General features: G+C 36.4%; 1 protein-coding gene across 1 annotated transcript in view; it reads left to right on the forward strand.

The window, feature by feature from the left end:
* The first annotated feature begins 467 nt into the window (after window positions 1–467).
* The window catches only part of LOC144467667 (UNC93-like protein), a 33,651-nt gene continuing 12,885 nt past the window's right edge, over window positions 468–21,233 (forward strand). The window contains exons 1-2 of the mRNA XM_078176560.1: window positions 468–590; window positions 14,080–14,758. Of these exons, the coding sequence (XP_078032686.1) occupies window positions 14,493–14,758 (266 nt within the window). The 5' untranslated portion in view covers window positions 468–590; window positions 14,080–14,492. The remainder of the gene's footprint in view (window positions 591–14,079; window positions 14,759–21,233) is intronic.

Consider the following 21,233-nt stretch of genomic DNA (forward strand, 5'->3'; position numbering starts at 1 on the left):
CCGGAAATCTATGAACAGCAATTCCTCGATTTACGCGACAAAATGTCTCTCTGATATCGTGTTATATCCGAGACCGAGCGTCGGCTTTCGAAGTTCGCCGGTAACGCCGTGAGAGTAGACGTTATAAAGAAACCAATCTCTGGTGGCGGTGAGACGACGGCGGGAAAAGTCTGGATCACCGTCGTCGACCGCATCCGTCGAGCGGCTGGTGTCCTCGATCGAAATGCTGAGAGATCGCGAATCCCGGAACCGATCCTGAAGGGGCGTAACAATCGGCCGTGCGCCGGGAATACGGATGGTTTGTCTCGATTCCGATAAGCATCCCGAATCCCTACTCGAATCGCTCTCTCCGTGCACCGATACACAGCGACGGAGCGCCGCGGCGAAACGAAAAATATGCTGGTGGGGCACCGGGCTCGGTTGCGATACGACGGTTTGACCGCGTGATTTCGTGTTCGATCAGTGCTATTTGATCCGCTACGCTCGTTGAAACGACCGGTCGGTATCGGTGCTCGGCGAAAAAGATGCTGGAACGACGCGAACAGGTGTGAACCCACTCTCTGTGTCCAGGAATTACTCTCGTCGCGGAGGTGAGAACGAGATTGGATGGGTTCTTTGATACAACAATCAGGATTCCCTTTCAGTCGACGATAATCTTTCATTACTATCTCGCCGTCTCGGGTGGAGTCTTTTTTTTGGAAATTTCCTCTCGGATCGATGTGACGGATGTTTTTCGATTCCAGGCAGTGAATTTTAAAGATACTCGTGATTTTTACGTTTAAAAAATATCTATATTGTGAATAATAAATTGTCAGTCAATTTGTAAATATTTGCCTATATTGTTCGTGTCTATGGGAATTTCTTTTTGGACCACTGTGACGTTTTATTTGACGCATAGTTTTTGATTCGAAGCAGCGTTTATTTAGAGATACTTGTGGTCTTTTCATTTCAAAATATCCGCTTTATGATTTGAGATACCTTATGTTAGGAAAGTAAAATAATTATTTCATTTCAAAATGTCTGCGTTGTGATAATAAATTGCCATTTAATTTTGAAATGCTTCTCTATGCTGTCGAAATATTTTTATCTATTCTATAGTCGAAGTATTTCGAGAAGTAAATAGAATGGTTGGGTAACGATCGGATAAGGTAGTTCTGATAAAAGTGCACCAAAGATACGATAAAATAAATAGAAAATCGATAGAGATCAGTTTAATGCGATAATTTGAAAGATTCAGTAGAATAGATTGCCTAAGAACAGACGCTTGCTTCGTGTTTCTTAGAGTCGTGAAAGTCTTCGCGTGTTTTAATGGATTAGTAGAATAATTTGATAAAGAATGAACGAGATAGTGGTGGTAAAAGTTGTCCCGGATGTCGAAGGGTTTGTAAAGTTCATCAAAGATGCAGTCACATCGGTAGACAATCAACAGACATCTGGTCAAAGTAATCGACTTGAAAGTTTCAGTAGAATAAGTTATCTACTTCGTGATATTTTTAATCGTGAAAGCCAAATCCTATTTCAATTTTTCAGTAGAATAAATGATCAAATAACAGACATCCAGATTAAGATATTCCAAGAATTACTTTAATTGTAATGGATGAATGGAGTGTAGCACTTATTAAAAATGAATTTAAAGCACTGAACTATTAATCAGAATTCTTTTTCATTCAATATTAATGATTATTATACTATTGTAAATATTTGATAAATCTCAATTAAATACAACTTGTTGCTAGTTAATTTTAAAACAAAAATAGCAGTGTATTGATCAGACACGCAATTCGCCTGCTGATCCTCAAATTGCGGTATTATCGCCGCCACATTATTATCTAATTAAAATTAGCATTGGAACAGCTTGGGCAATTTACAAGTCGATTATGTTCGCGAATAGGCTGACACTGAAACAACGGCACGAAAAGAAATAATAAAACAGTAATAAAAGTGTAGAACTACCGATTAACCACAATTGCAAATTTCTGCAATAGAAACACTGTAAATGTTTCAAGATTTTTATGGCTGTTCATTACCGTGTCTGTTGATTATCGTTCGTTTCTTTGCGGAGAGTCAGCTGTGCAAACATCGATCAAGACGCAGTCCCATTCATTTTCTCGAATGATTGGACGCCAACTGCTGGTTACAGCAAATCCTATGAAATATTCAATACTTTATCGTTCTTCAATTTAACTAGCTTCACTGATCGATACATAAATGCAAAATTGCCTGGATTAACATTTCCCGTAAACGTATTTACTGAAGCATCCGCTATATCGCAAACGTAATAGAGATCGTCAAACACGGCTCTACTTCAAAGACAATATTACTAAATGAAATCACTGGGTCTCTTAAGTTCATTTAGTAAATTAGTTTTAAGGGTGAGGAAATAATCAGTTTACTTAGATTTAGTTGTCAAGTGAATTCTATTAAATTTTACTGTACAGTTCGAAGACTTATGCTTCTTTTTGAGGACACTAATAAAAAATTCATAATAAAAATTTATAATGAAAAATTATCAATTTATTTAGACTCGGGTATGAAATGAATTCTTCTAAATTTTAATGTACAGTTCAAAGATTTATGCCTTTCTTTTGAGGACACTAATAGTTGACAAAATTATCAATTTATTCAGAATCAGTTATTAAGTAAATTCTTCTAAAATCCACACTACAATTTAAAGTACATTACGCCACAGTTCATGCATACATGCATACTGAGATCATCGGATTAGGAACAAACTGCATGCATCTCCATCGTCAAGCTGATACAGCATCATCCGTGTCGTTGTGCAATTACTTCTCAGTTCGTTTTCACGATTAATATCCAGCAATTACTTGTCATTAGTATGAGAATCCTGGTTTTCCTCCATGCGTGTCGAGACTGCATCCTGAACGAACTCAACGTGACTCCATCGTATCGATGATTTCTCTGCAATAAAAAAAATGAAAATAACTCAAAGGAAAATGAATACTCCATTCTGACATTTTCACTGTAATTTCTGCGTATTATATCGAAGAGAATTGCGTACGGATTTCTAAAATTTTATCTGGAAAGCGACTGCTATATATAGTTCTCAGCCATTAACCCTTTCGCTCCAACAGTCGTATATATACGCCCTCAAAAAATGATCATTTATATACGAAGAGCGTATATATATGTTCATACCATATATATACTTTTATTTCATACTTTACATAAGATACTTTTATTAATCAGCAAACAGTTGACTATAATATCTAAAAAAATAAATTATGGTTATAAACTTTTATATTTTAGAAAATAAAGTGATATTACTGAATAGAATAAATATCATTGCAAAATTTGGAGAACAAGAAACGACTTCCTACCTCAGTGTCAACTGCTCAGTAATGCGCTCCCTAGCAAAAGAGTTAAATATTCGACTTTGATGAATTACCTGCTCGCGAAACAGCTCGTGGAAAATTCGATCCCGGATCGATCCTGTTGACAGAAGTCGAGCGGCCGCGCTCGTCATGAATTATTGAACTTCCTACACAGGCGAAATTATTCAAGCAATTATCGCGGCAAGATGAAGCTTTTCAGGTAATCAACTGCTGTGAAACAGTGCCCGGATGAATGTAATTAACTCCGCGATGCCGCTACGGCTTTCTCGAAAAGAAGTCCGCCGCCGGAGAAAGCAATTAACATGTTGTAATAAGTGACGTGAAAAAGGGCTCCGCGAGACTTCCGGGGAAATTGTTCGATTATGTTACGTGGATCGATCAGGGTGTTCGTAACGACCGTGGAAAAAACCTTTCTGCTGCGACACGGGACGACGGCCGACCAACCGATCTGAATTAATTACGGTTCGTCGAGATGGAACCTTCGGAAACGTAATTATCTTGCATTATTAATGCACGGAATGTTGTTAAATTTTACGACTGCCAGCGATTCGTTTCGCCGAATTAAACAGCCGGATGTTTCTGCTTCGAATGCAATCGGATAAAACCTGCGTAAAAAGTACAGGAAAATATGATTTTAAAATTTGTTGCAAACCTCGTTCAAATCTGCTAATTTATTGATTCAGCAATTGACTTTAAATACGTTTTCAACGCAACGAAATAATTGTTAATATATAAATTATAGCTTCGTATTTTCTTCGAACTTTTCGATGTTTTATAACGTTAAAAGTGGAAAAGTTGATAATATTGTAATTAAAAATTAATTCTATAATACTTTGTGCACGAAGTTTAATTCCGTCGATGTATAGAACAATGGAACTTTATATCGTTTTACCTCTTTGAATAATTCGAAAAAATTCCTGTACTTTGGACGAGCCTGTAGTTGTATATACGAAATAGAAAGTATAATATTTCATCTTGTAATTACAGTTATTGTAATCAAACACAATGGCGCATTATATAATGGAATAATGGAATCAACTCCATTAATTACGGCATACAAACGAGCCTCGTAATTAACAAGCTGCTGAAGCCTATAATTTTGAAGAATGGCTTTATTCAATGGCCAACAAACCACGACAACAATTTATCACTTTCACGAATAATAAATGCAAGCTTCTGCTTTAATTACTGGAAACTTTCATTACCCGGTACGTTGTTACTGGAAACGTCAACGTTTCCCTTGAGATCCGTTAAATAAATTAATAAATGAATAAAGATACGTATTCGTCACGCTGTTAACACAACGGCGAAATTTCTATACTGCTGTTAAAAATTCGATCACTTTTCCTTATCCGTAAATTACCAAATTTCAATTCGATCGGCAAAATCGCTGCAATGGTTATCGTCTAATTCGAAATTGCTTTTATCTCTTAGCTTTCGGTAATATTATTTGCGGATTGTCTCGCAACAGATAAATTGCTAAACAGCGGCGTTCTCCCGCAGTATTCCTGATAGCCATCCGCAATCCAATCAGGAACGAAGTTCTCAATAAACGATGGATTTCTTCTACGGTTTTCCCGAGATCCGGTTACGTTAATTTCTCCCGTTCCCGGCTAACGCGATTTCGAGGCTGGAACCTGTCGTTACGTGTTAGGGTCTCATTTTTCCCGCAGCGGTATAGCGGTTTCGTGGGTCGATCGTTAGTCAAAAATAATTAGGTAGAATCTTTGGAACCCTGTGATTTAACAATGTCAGCGATTTTCCTCCTGCGGGAGCGTCGAATAGCGGTGGAACCATGAGGGAGAATGTCTTATCGAGTCCAAGGGATTTTCATTAATTTGATGAGGTTCTGTCTATGCTCGGTCGAAATCGCTGTCGATTAGGTATTACGCGAAGAATTTCGGAATTTCAACCTCGGAATCATTGGTTGTTTCTTTTATTTTTAGTTAACTTTAGAATCATTTTATTACAGTAAATTTAATGTATTGTTATATTTATTTGTTTTATTGATATGATATTATATGTTATATGTTATATAATATTATATTTATATGTTATATGATATTATATTTATATGTTATATGATATTATATTTATATGATATATAATATTATATTTATGTTTTATATGTTATGATATTTAAAGGTTTATTACATATTATAAATATTAATATATATTTATTAATAGTATTTCCGAGATTTTTCAAGTTAATAAAAGATTCAGAAAATTCACTCCTTGTTCATTATTTCGAACGCGACTCAGAGTCTGAGCGTAGCCCCCTCCTTCCGTCGCACCCCAGAGAGAAGCATGTTCAGTTCGCTTACACGACCACGTGGCAGTATATTGAAAATTCTCGCGCTCGCATCTCATTGGTTACTGTTTTTCGTTAATAACTCGTGAACAAATCCTTGGATCACATTTTCGCTAACGAAAATATTACTCCAAATATCCTCAGGAACCCCTCATTTTCCGGAGTTACAATAATTTTGATACACCCTCTATATACCGTAAAGAATGAAATCTAGGATCGGTGTAATTCTATAGGGTCATTCATAATAACAAATACCTCGAGATTTAATGAAAGAACACGATATCTTTGTGTGATTTTAATGTTAAAACATACAAGATTGAGGAAAATATTTGACTTCGTAGATGTAACAATTATTATTAACTGTTAGAACTATGATATTCCGCTGAAATAACAGAATAATCATAAGTCTTCGAAGATCAAGTTATTGATAACAACAGTTTCATCTAGTATGATGAAATAATGCTATATAGTGTTTAAAAATTAATACTCTACTAAAAAATCAGAAGACCAAAATTTATTCATCCAATAATTGATAAACTAAAGTACAGAGTGTTTAAACATTAATACTCCATTAAAACATCAGAGTGAACATAAATCTTCCAAGACCAAACTCTTGACAGCATACGTTTAACATCTTCCCAATAATTAATGAAATAATGCTACAGGGTAATTCAAAATTAACATTCCACTGAAACATCAAAGAGAACTTCCAAGACCAGTTTCTTAAGAACAGAAATTTATTTAAATTCTTCTGTGTAATTAATGAAGCAATGGTACTGTTCTACTAAAAATAAAAAATCCATTCCAAATGGAATAGGTCATTCACAGAATATAGAAATTAAAAACAAAAATGATAGTTCTTCCGTCTAATTAATAAAATAGTGCTACCGTTCTACTACAAACAAAAATCCCATTCCAACTAAAATACGACATCCACGGAATGCGACATCCACGAACTACGACATCCTCTGAATATTCAGAATTTTCGAAGACGAGATTTCAAATCCGCGAGAGCGCAGGTGCAAAATGCAAAACGTTGCGGTCGCCGTAAAAAGATCCATGCAAACCGAGTGGAACAATCTCCTCTCCCCATGGTCACGATACGTTTTAAACCCGTTGCGACATTTAAATTGCGTGATCGAATGCTGATTGGGCGTTTTTTTTTCTCCTCGCTAAAGACACACGCTCGAGCGGGCTCGAGCGAGCCTCTCGTGAAAGGAGAGCCAGGAATACCTATTCCCACCAAGGACGACCGTTCGCACGTGTCGGGACAGTCGCGCGCCGCGATACTAATCGGACACCGTCGATCCGATGATTTATGGAATGGGCTCGCGCCTGATGTTATCTAACGCCAAACATTTGTCTCGAATTTATACGAGGAAACTCCGACGATCTCGTTTTCCTCCATATTAGTACCATCATTTAACTGCACTTCAATCTCCACCGGATTGCCAATTTACCATTTCCTTGAAACACTGCCGTTCGCTTCACCGTTGCATTCTTAATTGGCCTTCGTTTGGCCGTGTTCTATCGATAGAAAAAAAAATCGTGTCAATCACCGTCTTATTTGGTGCTTAATAAAGTAAATCCTTTTGCTCCACTTCGTCGAGTCGGATTGCACTTGGTCATGGTTCGTCGAGAGCACGAACCTTTTTTAAATGAATTATTAACGACGCTTATCGATATTCGAGTTTCATGATTGTCATTTGTGTTTTCAAGCCGGCCGGTTCGCGGGCCTGCCTCTGGGTTAATAACAAACTTTCGTAACGCCAGCTATGCAGAGATTAGAAGTTCTATGTCAAGAATAATTACCGCGAGATTTCACAGAGCTGCCTGCGCTCTATAAACTAATGTTAATTAGATTACTCGGTCTGCTAATGTGTCACGTGGTCACATTTTATTCTCGCAATTTACATCGGCATAGAGGAATAAATTAACAATATTTTCCATGGAATACTGTTAGCAATGTTTTAAGTAAATCTCTAGGTACAATCAAATTCCTCGATACCTCATGCAGTTCTTTATTTATGTTCATTTTGCATAATTTTTCTCGCTGACTTCCAAGAAATATACAGTGTCTAGTTTATAAAGTTTATGAATTATTGTTATAGCTGTGTTCTTGTGCATAATATTAGAAAAGCTGAAATGATATTGCATCGTTTATTGAGCTGTTATTAAATGGCGTAATTATAACAGTAATATGAACTTGATATTTAAATAAAAAGCAGGCGTACAAAACTACACCCATATAAGAATACTACTACTATTAATAATAATAATAGTAATAATTTTCCATTGAGGTGTCTGGTATCATTACAGACATTCACCATCGTTTTCATTTGCAACATTGTAGAACTTAATAATCATCCGATACGAACAAAAAAAACAATTTGTATCAATGAACGTTTTTGTTTATTGCAATATTTTTCGTGATTTATATTGTCAATTTTACTGTTCGAACGCTGCTCGCATCGTGCAAGCTAAAATCGAATTACGTAAGGTCAGCGTAAGTGGAATCAGACGGTAGTGGCCAGACATTCATCCTCGGTGCCTTTGTAAAACCTTCAGAGCCACTTCTCCGGATCTGTGCGGCATGTATCATCGAAAGAGGAGAAAAGCCGTGGAGTTTTACAATTTTTGTTGAATTTCGAATGGCCGTTCGTTTGCCTTGGAACCGATGCCTGGCGTCGCGTAATACGTGTGACACGACGTGTAGTTGGTCAGGCATCGGTGGCATGCATATTCAGGAACGTCGCCTAGTATTGCAACACCGAAACGCATGAATTCCTTCCGCGGAATTTTATCCTCGTGTTTCCGTATTATACCGCTATATACTGTGATATCTCCGGCAAATAACTAGAATTTTTTCCTCGCCTAATATTATCATTCGTTGTGCGAAAAGTAAACATAACGAGGCAATGAGATAAAACGCATTATCAGACGGACTGTGATTGTAAAGATACGTGGTCGTTTACGGATTTAGTCGCTGCGATGTTTGCGATGATCCGAATTCGCAGGAAGACATCTCTGCGGTCGCAGTTTTGCAATTTTGTTCTCCCGCGGTGTCGTCGATTGTTTAAATAGCGAGCAGTCGCTGCCACTTTAAACGATTTCGCGGCGTTTTCTATTGTAAACGGTATCGCATTTTTATGTCGCGATAAATATTGATATACGAGGATTTTAGTGGTTCAAAAAATGACGTACAGTTAGCGCTACAAGTATTCATACCCCTTTTAAGACGGATTAACTTCTTTATAATTAGGCCGAACGAACTAAATTTTTGGGGAATGTTAATTATTATGACGTTAATTATGGAAATATCCTCTTCACGATTTGGAACTCGTTGCGGTGATAAAAGAATATAGAAGTCTTGTTATTTAATTTTTTGTCTGAGCTTAGAACACAAGTTTCAACCGATTTTAATGAAATTTATAAGTTGCCAAGATTTGCGGAATGCATTTGTTTAATTAAACTAACGCGTACGAATTCTACTTTTACCGAGTCTATACCGAAGTGTACAGATTTTCGTGGGAACCGCGATGTTCGTGAACAAACAGTCCACGCAACATTATTTTTCCCGTTTTGCAAAACCATCGGTTCGAAAAATAACAGAAGCATCAAATGCAAATCGCGGAATCCAATGCATAAAAAAACTTCGCTTTTACCACGTTTCGGATTTCGTGTGACAATCCGCTGTATTGAAACGAAAGAACGAGTTCAGTCTGTGCAGTATTTAACAGTTAGTACACGCGCGCAAGCGATATTTATGGTTGTAGAAACGTCAGCGAAAAACAGATTTGCATTTGTGCAAATCGGCGCTCGGAAATGTGAATTTTGGCAAACGGCTTTTATTATTACAGAAAATCCGAAAGCCATGTTGAAAGTGCCGAACGATAAATAATGCTTACGAAAAAAAGCATACGTGAACGAGTAAAATATTAATACTTGAAACTAAAAATGAATTGAATGTAAAAGAAAAATTCGAGGGAAAGAAAAGACAGTGTTCTCTGTTTCAATCTTTTTTTGTTAATTATTCCACTCTATAGTTTTCTATTATTAAATATATTCTAATTTAAATATATTCTAATTTAAATATATTCTAATTTAAATATATTCTAATTTAAATATATTCTATTATTACATATATTCTATTATTAAATATATTCTATTAAATATATTCTATTATTAAATGTATTCTATTATTAAATATATTGTATTATTAAATATATTTCTACATAGACGATGCAGTTTAATATCATAAAAGTTTTGTTTGACCTTTTCGATCGAATATCAAATTTTCGAAGCAAACAGCGCCCATAATAATTAAGAGAAAATGCAATACTGTAACTTCAAATCGTTATTTCTCCAAAATTAATTGAACGTCTGCTAAACCTGCCTTCTAACTAATCTTTCGTCGACTTGAAAAGAACGGGTTCGTGAATGGAATAAATATATGCTCCGCAGCGCCCGCGTCTGCGAATTGGCAGTGATAAATTTCGGCAAGGAGCAACCATAATTAAACTTTCTTCTAAAGCAACTCCCCGCGACAGCTAAACGAGCGAACGTATGCACGTTAAGGGCGATCGTTAATTCCAAAGTAACGCGGTGGCCACAGTCTGCCAAGAAGATGCTAGTCGAAGCAGAAAAAGCCGGTAGAGTCGGCTGGCGGTCAAAATTATCTACAAAGTGGACGGGATGTCCAGACGCGTACATTATTCGCGAGCAAGTTAACATAACTTCCACGGTGCCTGCGCAGCGGTTGTTTCGCGGGATTCACACTCCTTTCAAGTATCCTCGTTTCTCTTGGCCCCCGGTCATCCTCCATTTTTCAAGCGTCCACCGGCGCGGTTGGACTGCTTTCAACGTTCCCCTCCATTTCCGCGATTGCTCTTATCAATCGAGCGAAGAGAAACTGCGTTATAGAACTTTGCAAAAATCGGAGAAGTTCGGTCAACGATTCTTGGTGTTATTTGACTTGCTCTCGTAAATTCGTAGTCGAAAAATGAGAAATGTTTTGCTGACCGATAGGGAAACGTTGCATTGTGGTTGAGGCAGACAAATATTTACCGAATTATGGAATTAGTGGTATTGGAAGTTGTCAGTTAGTTTCATTAATAAACAGTAGTTAACGATAGTTATTAATAATGGTGATTACAAGATAGTTATTAATTATTATTATTGAAAATAATTATTACAAGATTGTATCAATTATCAAATTAATAATAAATAGCCAGAAGTCCCAATTATGAAACATCACGTCAGATAAAATATATAAATCATAATAATTCTCATTCCGATTATTACAAAAAGGTGTCGGTTCCAAGTACTGGAAAGAAGTTAATGAAATACTAATATATTGAAATATTGAAATACTAAAATATTGAAATTTTGAAATATTAATATATCGAAATATTGAAATACTAAAATACTAAAATACTGAAATACTGAATTAGCACAAAAATGCACTCTAACTAATGATCTAATCACACATATATTAAGACAACAATCCCATTTGTGACTTTACCAGAAATTCAACTGCCCCTAAATTATGCAATTATCATAATAAAATCTGTACGCGTTTATATATATCATGAATTTCTAATGAAAGCAAACGTTCAGTTCGAACCGACATGTGTGATAAAAGTTGTGGGTTAATCGACACATTGGATCGACAACGTTCCATTGTGATTCGACGCGGTCGGCTCGGTTATTCCCCAAGATAAATATGTTCGCGCCATTCACGCTAGACGTCCTCGAGTGCACTGTACCTCGCTGACAGTTGCGAATCATTTCTAAGCCACCACGATTGGTAGATAGTAAACAGACCGGTTATCTGTGTGTCGAATCCATCGAATGCCAGACGATGTCATTACTCGCACACGATGCGACGGTACGAGAATTATTGCTTGTTAAAATTTATCTTGACCGATCACCGAGATCAACAATCTCTGTACTGTTGATCATATTTTATCCAATCAACGAATTTCCAAATTTTAGAATCTTTGAAGGTGTAAAATATATCAAATATATAAACGCTAATTTAAAATATATCCCACATATATAAAACGCTAATTTAAAATTTAAAATTTAAAATTAAAAATATCAATATAAAATCTAAAATATGAAATGCCTATTTAAAATATAAGATACGAAATGCCAACAAAGAAGAACTCTTGTTTGCATTTTATAGTTATTTAACTCTTCTATCATCTTGTCCAAGTTTAAATAAATTATTTCTTTTTAAAAGCTGTCCACACATATTTTTCCACGTCTGCATACTGATTCCAAGTTATTAAAATGGCGGAAAGATGTAAAGAATTTTTGTATTGCAATCTCTGCAATCAGATAAATTCAGTGATATAATTAATTATTAGATATAATAAGTAGACTGTGAATTTCGTATATTTATGTCAAAAATGTGTATGTCAATTGCGAAACAGTGCGTTTAAAGAATTTTCAAATACTGTTATTTTAAACCCATTAAAATGATTAAGAGCGAAGATAAATGTCTGCGTAGACATACCTTATTTTACATAAAAATCCGCAGTCTAAGAGAATCAGCTTTCTTTTCCTCCACGGCGCAACAAAAACATTCTATTACTAGACTTCGGCTACTTATGCATTGAGGCAGAGTTCGTAGCATGCAACGCATCCTTATATTTTTCAAGCAGCTACTTTAAAATTGATTCACCGCCGTGAAACTGTCTTCCATAAAAAGTAAACACAGAATAATATTCTTACACCTGTAGTAGTACTCCTTCCCTGAGCAATTAACGCCGTGCAATTACATAGTTGCGTGTGTGGCAATAGAACGAGCACCGACCACGTTGTTCAAGGCCTCCTCCGTCGATACATGTTGCACAGCTGACACAGTTTTTACTTCCTCCTTGGTCGTTCACCTCTCGCTGTTATGGTAACGCGGCGAAGTTATTCTTATCTCGTTGCTGTAAAAAAAAAGAAAAAAAGAAACGAGAGCCCCCCCCCCCCCCCCCCCGGACATGTAACAAAGATTCATGAAGGCCGGACAGCCACGCAAACAAAGTCGACGTTTAACTGCGAAACGCGGTTATACAATAACTTCTTGATCCTTGTTAGAGATCTCGTTAAATAACAAAGTGGCGTATAAAAATTATCGTCTGCCATTTGGATGAATAAAATGATGAAGAAGGTTGAAGCTGTTCCCGGCGAATGGTATACTTTGGCAGAAGTGGAGGCGACGTTTGGAACGGCGACGCAAGATGCAACAGTTTCATCTGCGAGAGCGTCGACCAAATAAATGTGGTAACGAAGGGAAGGGTGGATGTAAGAACAGTGGAAAATTAAAGAAGAAATAAAAGGAAAGGTTAACGTAAGAATGAAAATAAGAATAGAAAAATGAAAGCAAGAATAGACGAATATAAATAAGAATAAATGAATGAAAGCAAGAATGGAAGAACAAATGTAAGAATAAAAGAATAAAAGAATGAATGTAAGAATAGAAGAATAAACATAAGAATAGAAACATGAAAGTGTGTATAAAAATATGGGTGAAAGAGAAAGTGAAAATTAACCATCTATGAAACTGAACTTTAGATTATTCAAATTGTTATGTCACAAGAATTGAAACAATATATTAAATAAAGTAATAAAGGCGTTTGATATTGCAATTGAAAAGAATTGCATTAAACGTTCAGACAAAGATTTGTTAGGATGTTAAGATCCAGAAACACATAACCTCTTCGGTACGACGCGCCTTTAAAGCGGCTTTCGCGGATGTTTCGTGAATTACTCAATTGTTTTATTAATTATTAAAGTAATTGATTAAAGTGAAAGTGTATATGAACAATACATTAAGAAAAGAATAATATATAATAATACTAAGAAGAAGAATACTAATACTAAGCAGAATGTATAATATATGTATAAGCTAATACTATATAGCTATACCAAAAAATTAAGAGAAATGGTAATTTAGTTATAGAAAGCTTCATTTCAACTAATAACTGCAATCTGCAAGCAAAGTTACGGCGTCCAGTACATCACAAACTATATCTTAATCATTGCACAGTAAATCCACCAATTTAACATTAAAAACATATCAAGCGATTTAGTCCAATTCAAAAGAAGTCCCGTTTTAGGTGTTCGATTAATTGCAACCAGATGTCGTATACGACTCGTTGCAGTGTCCTATTGTACTCGAACCAATATGAATGTTAATCACATTCCACAATGCACCGCGCACGTTATTTACGGTATAGTTAATCGCAAGCCGCGCGATCGCTAACGACCTCGCAGTTAATGCGACCCCGCTAAAATAAATAAACCGATTGAATCCCGTCGCCGGAACGATCGATTTCCGACCGGTAAGAGATACGCGCAGCGTTTTTCATGGCGCGAAACGTAATAACTTATACCGCGGTATCTCTGTTACAGGACTCGCAGTGGAACAGCTTCGCGTCGGCCGTGCCAGCTGACAGAATTATGAAACCGTGTGGATGTTTGTTCGTCACTGTCGACGCGGCAGCGAGGTATCGTTAACAGGCCGTCCCTCAAAGTTCCTGAACAAGGTCGAGGACCGATTGATAAGCGGTCAACGGTGGATCATCCGGTGTTGTGAATCGCGGCGATATTTCAATCGCGTTGATCAATATAATTCACGATGCGCTGCGGGACGACCTTCTTCCTCGAAGCTCTCGACGAATGAGGCCCTGTGTTTTCGCGTATCGAGCATTCGCGGTACAAGCGAAACACGCGTCGGGGCTGATACGTAACCGCGATTTCCTCGCGATCAAACGCGGCCGGTGACGCCGTCGATCCGGATCGGTGTCCAGAAAACGGCGAGGACAATGTCGTTCGATAAAGTCGAAACTACGGGACAGTTCGTCAAAGTGCCGACGGAGAGCACGGGATACCAGCCGTCCGAGAGATGGAGGATCACGAAAAACGTCCTCGTGATTGGCGTCGCGTTCATGGTGAATTTCACGGCGTTCATGGGCGCCACCAATCTTCAGAGCTCCATCAACGCCGACCAGTCGCTCGGCACCTTCACCCTCGCTGCGATCTACGGCAGTCTGATTTTTAGCAATATATTCTTTCCCACGCTGATTATCAGGTAACTCGTTTCACTGTTCTTCTGTACTGCTCGTTTTTTGCACGAGTAATAACTAATATTTAATATATAATATAAACGTTTTATATAATATAAAATATTATTTTTTTTAATAATATTGAGCTGCGACTATAGACTCGTTAAAAAATACATCGTCTCATTTTTGAGAAAGATAAGCTTGTTTTTATTTAAACATTATGTGACCACTTGTGAAAAGATTGATAGTAGCACCGAAATATGTTTTACTCGATGCCATTGAATTTACTCTAAAATTTGTTTGCAAGGAATAATAATGGCCGTGTAAATCGAAGTGGTAATATGTAGTGAGTCTGTATAATTCAAGATCATGTGATAAAGAGCCGTCATTTTCGGTGTACAAATTACTTTGACTGATGAATTACACCAACTCACATTATGAAGCATAGGAAAAGTGCTTGGAAATTAGAAGTATAATACTACTATAATTAAAAGCATAATAATAATGTAATTAGGAATATAATACTTCTGTAATTAGAAGTATAATATGTTAGACTATGATACATTTCTTTATATTGAATATTGGACTTAGCACTTAATATATTACACTATAATATGTATTATATATTACACTATAATATGTATTATATATTATATAATATTATGTATATATTATATATTATATATATCTTATATATTATATAATATTATATATATATTATATATTATATAATACTATATATATTATATATAATATAATATATATTATATAATATTTATTATATAATATATAATAATATTACACTAATATATACACTATAATATATACAGTATATATTTAATATCGAGCATATTTTTCGTAAACAAATATCATACGCATTTTGCATAATTTTCGTGCATAAACATCCAGTCTACTTATTAACTCCAATATGTTCATACTCAAAATCATGGCGATATCTCTACCAAATTAACACTCGATATTGACTTGATAATTATTCGAAACGGTACATATACATTGTACAGCGCTAGAGGGAGAGAGAGAGAGAGAGAGAGAGAGGGAGAGAGAGAGAGAGAGGGAGAGAGAGAGAGAGAGAGAGAGAGAGAAACTCCTCGGTGCGTATGTGTGTAAGGAGAAACTGAGGCGACCGAGCCTCAAGGCTGTCGCGTATAGACTCCGACCCCCGCACCACGTAACAACGAATAGGTATAATGAGATAAGCTTTAGTGAATAAACATTAGAATTAAGTTGCATACAAATTCCTCTTCATTTTTTTTACCAACCTAACATGGTAGCAGAGCGTAGTTTCCAAAATAAGAAAAAAAAGGTGCTCGTGAAAAACAAAAGAAAAGTGTAGTGCACGTGAGAACGGCTTATGAAGGAAGCTGTGAGAATACAGGAAAAGCAAAATATAGATTCCGAACACAAAGGAACATTCGAGGATAATCAAGCTGACGAAATGGAGAAAAGGGACATTACGATACCAGTGTTTGATGGAGAGGACTACAGTATGTGTAAAAAGAGAATCACAATGTTTTTGAGGTTTAAAGAATGCCACACAGTGATAACGAGAGAAAAAGTCGCAATAGACAAAGTTGAATGGGATAAGCAGGATATAAAGGCTATAAATCTTATATATAGCACGATTTCTAATAAGCAATTAGAATACGTAGGCGACGAATCGGCCTATAAGATAATAAAAAGACTGGACAGTATGTATTTGAAAGAGTCAACAGCTTTGCAGATTGTTTGCAGAAATGGATTGGAAAAGATGAGATTAAGAAATTATAGTGATACGGAGTCATTTTTAAGTGATTTTGAAAAATTAATATGAATTAAAAGGCGCGGGTGCGACTATAAATGAAAAAGAGAAATTAAATTACATGCTCAATACGCTGCCAGAGTCCTATAGCTATATAGGCGATTTGATTGATACTCTTAAGGAAGAAGACCAAATGGCTGACTACGTAAGAAGTAATATTAAGTTAGCAGAAATGAAGAACTATAAAGAACATAGTGAAGAAAGGACAAATAAATTTGTGACAAGAAAGAGTCAAAACGAAGGCTGCTTTAAATGCGGAAAGCCTGGACATTTCGCAAAAGACTGCCAAGATGGTGGCCATGGAGCAGACAAAGTTAGCACATGGCAAGGCCCACCACGTGACCGTGGTCGAGGAAGTTTGAGAAGTGTAGAATGTTAATGAGTGTAAAATGAGTGGTACAATGTATATGTAAGGAGGCGTATTGGAAACGGTACATATACATTGTACAGCGCTAGAGAAAGAGAGAGATATACAAGAGTCGAGCACACACGAGCCTCAAGGCTGTGGCGTATAGACTCCGGCTCGTGCACCACGTAACAATGAATAGGTATAATGAGATAAGCTTTAGTGAATAAACATTAGAATTAAGTTACATACAAATTCCTCTTCATTTTTTTTTACCAACCTAACAATAATATTTCAAATATTTCTACAAATCGTTTCTAACATCGTCCGCCTTTGAACATCCTGTACATGGTCCAACGTACGACAGGATTCACTTCGGATTGAATGCGCAGTAAAATGGCGGCGACACAAGCGTAGGTCGCCTAAAGAGGAAGGAAAACGTGCAGGAGTTTCGGGCTGGTAACTGTAATACAGCGACGCCTCGCTAGAATGACCAGAGGGGGGGTATTTAAAACGCAGCGCGAAACGTGAAAGCGTCTTTCCGCTTCTCGTCCCGCCATTGTGCTCGAGCACACGTGACCTGTTTACTGCGAAAAAGGGTCAAACGGTTTGGAGAGCATTTACCTTTTGTATCTTTTAATCCGCTATGTTACAATTTTATTTAGGGCGCAAATAAAGCGGAAGGGTTGGAACGCGAAATGGAACGAGAGGGTGTCGGCCGGGCGAAATCTCTTCTCGCCTCTCTTTCCCACGTTTAACAGACTTGTGACAATCTTGACAGCACGCCGGAACGAACTTTCTGTCCGCGTGCGAACAGAATTTCTTTCTCTGCCGGGCGCCGGCTGCGACACAGCCAATAAACTTTATCATTGAAGTTTATCGTCCATGAGATTTTCAACTTGGCTCCGTTCCGTGATTCGGCCTATCGTTGTTTCCGGTGATCGACGGGACTGTCGCGGCCTCCGACCGGATCTGTTAACACATTAAAGGCGGGGGGATCTTGACGAAAGTATGCTAGGTAACGCTGCAAACCACAAAATATACTAAATACAAATGTAAAGTGGCGCATGGGTTGGCGCAATAGCTACAGTCGAGATAAATCGTATTACTACGAGTCTCGCCTTTAAGCTACGGTCGAGATAAATCGTAGTACTACGACTCCGGCTTTTAATGTGTTAACACTCAGAGAACCTTGTTCTTGGCCAATTCGTGGTTTTTAATGTCGCGTCGGTCATGACGCGATGTCTCGTTCGATGTGCATTTTGTCTGGATATTTGTCTGCACGTGTTGCTCGTTACCGTGGATGCGAAAGTGTTAAATAGATTTTTACACGAAACGCTCGAAAGATATTTTAATATTTAATGTAATAGCTATTATAATAATAGCTATTTTTAAATCAAACCTTATGACTTCTATGCTTTTAATAATATAATATAGTATAAAAATTGTCTTGGAACGTGGTATAATTATTATAGTGCTATCTCGAAATTACTTGTCGACTGCAAAGGGTTAAAGCATTATTGCTTGATTTTTTAACTCTTCAAAGACGATGAGCAATTGTCAATTCTTTTCAATAGAATCGTTGTCGTAGAATATTACAACAAATAAATGGTAAGTTTTACATTAACAAGTAATAATATAATGAATTAGCAATGCTTGTGAAGTTTTAAACAATTGTCTTTCAAAAGACAATTAAGCGACTTGAATTTTAGTTATATTACAGAGGCCGGTATAATTAACAGTGTATAAAAAATATTGTGCAAAAGTTGCAACTGCTCAATATTAATTAAAAAATAAATTAATATTATTCAATTGTTTTGTCCGAGGCCGTAACGAAAATTCAATCTTGATGAATCAAAGAAACACGGGTTTACAATTCAATGGAACTTGACATCCGAAATCGGTGCTCCTATTGTTACAAAGTAAAATTGTGTCACGTTCAAGGAGAAGTCTTTAAAGTGATTAGCATTTCAGCTGGAAATCGTTCGGAATATAGAAGTTTCGTGAGACCCAACTTCCGAAAGAACACAGTTTCAAGAGAACACTGTAGTTGAACTTTAGAAAAAGAATAGAGAAGTTCAATTGAAGTCTGGATGGAATAAAACGATCAGAGAAGTTGAGACAATTTCCGACAAGAATTGCTTCCGAGCATTGCGAATCAAATTTTACAAGAAGATTATGGGGGAACAATTGAAAAGTACAATATCCAAAAAATAAGATCTGCCATCTCTTCCGTTTCAAGAATTTCGGAATCAAAAATCATCGATAAATAATTTGCCGACTTCAAATAGCGAATATAAGCAGAGAAAATAATTAGAGTGTGGATCTTTATGCGAGATAAAAATTATTTGCAAAAGGCAATGTCACTCAAATTCATTTAGTATTGTCTATGTTATCTGGGCAATAATTAACCCTCGAACGATGGATCATTTTGACAATGATATAATTAATATTATATAACAATCAAATATTTCTGAGCTCTGTTCATTAATTTTTCAAAATATATTTTTTAAGATTTTTCTCACAAACTCACTTTTCTTTTGGCTATCCCTAAAATAACAGCAATTTCTTTCATCCAATTTCCATGGATTCAATAATCACATGCGTAACAATTAGAAGTATACTATATTAAAATGTCCCTATAACCGCAGACCAAGGGTTAACACAGATTATACTTAGAAACAGTGTTAGATGTAACTAAAATTTTAACGAAACTCGCGAGTCGTGTAATTTGTTTCCAGCAGAGTCTGATAGCGAGTGAGATGATTAAGAGGATAGTTATAATACTCGTTGAGACTGGTATATAGGTGTGTCCAACGTTCGCTTAACAGTTAATTATGTTCGAAAATAGCGCGCATACCGATCCGTATATAAGGCCAGTCAATAACAAGGCAGATTATCGCGCACACCAATCCCCCGGATTAAAGGCGTGGAATCCGATTTGCGGAATATCGCTCGTGGGATGATTTGTCTTCGCTTTCCCCGTGAAATAATATTATGACATGGCTGACCGCCGTGTCCACTTCGCAAGGAAAAGAGAGAGAATGGGAGAGAGAGAGACAGAGAGAGTAGGAGAGAGAAAATATGAAAGAGTGAGATAGACTGGGAGAAAGAGAGAGAGAGAGAATAAGAGAGGGAACGAGAATGAAAAAGGGTGAGAGAATAAGAGATAGAGGGAGAGCGAATGAGAGAGAGAGAGAGAGAGAGAGACAGCGTATGAATGAGATAGATAGAGAGAGAGTGGGAGGGAGAGAGAGAATGAGAAAAAGCATGTGAGTGAGACAGATGAAAAGTGTTTGGGAAAGAGAGATTAAAAGAGAGAGATTAAGAGTGAGAGGTTAACAGAACCAGATTAAGAGAAAAAGAAAGAGTTAGAGGTTAAGAAAGAAAATGTAATATTTCGACACTCACGCCAATCTTCTAAACAATTATATAAAATTAAAGAATCTTATTTAATTCAGACAAAATAAAATCGATCTTATGGCATCAATTATACTTTCAACAGTCTTACGTTTTACGATGAACTAATAACAAAAATGCATTAAGTAATATAATAAAAATATAACATAATTATTTATATATATAATAAAGATGTATTACATTAATATAAAAATTGTCTACGTCAATTATAATTAAGTATGAGTGTTTCCATTTCTTAATCATTTCATCAGATCGAACATAACACAATTATATTTGTAAATTCTTGTGATATGTACTATTTTAAATTAAAATCTTTTCCATAAATGCATAAAAAATGCAATCTCGTAATATTTAATCGTTAAAATATCAGAAAGAAAAAGAATTTGGAAAGAGGGAAAGATAGAGCTAGATCAAGAGAAAAGGAATGAGATCGAAAAGAGAGAAGAAAAGAGTGAGAGAAAGTGTGAAATCGAGGGAAAAGGAGTGAGATCAAGACAAAATGAGTGAGAAAAAGAATGAGCTAAAGAGAGAAAGAGTGATATCAAGGGAAAAAGAATGAGATCGAGAGAAAAAGAGTGAAATAAATAGAATATGAATGTGAAAAAGCGTAAAATCAAGAGAAAAGAGTGAATAAAGAATGCAATCAAAAGAAAGATAGACGAAAGGTGTGCTCAAGAGAAAAGGAGTGTGATCAAGAAAGGTAGAATGAGACCAAGAAAAGAGCAGTAAAATGAAGCGAAGAAGTGTGTTCGAGAGAAAAAGTGTGAGATCAAAAAAGATTAGGAGATAGCGAGAAAAACAGTGTGTGACAGAAAAGTGAGAGAAAGACAGAAATTAAAGATGACCGGTTGGGGGGGGGGGGGGGGGAGAGAGGGGGAAGGAAAAAAGGGAAACTTTTCTGCGGACAAGTTTACCG

Source organism: Augochlora pura, chromosome 3 (assembly GCF_028453695.1).
Source record: "Augochlora pura isolate Apur16 chromosome 3, APUR_v2.2.1, whole genome shotgun sequence".
NCBI classification, from domain to species: domain Eukaryota; kingdom Metazoa; phylum Arthropoda; class Insecta; order Hymenoptera; family Halictidae; genus Augochlora; species Augochlora pura.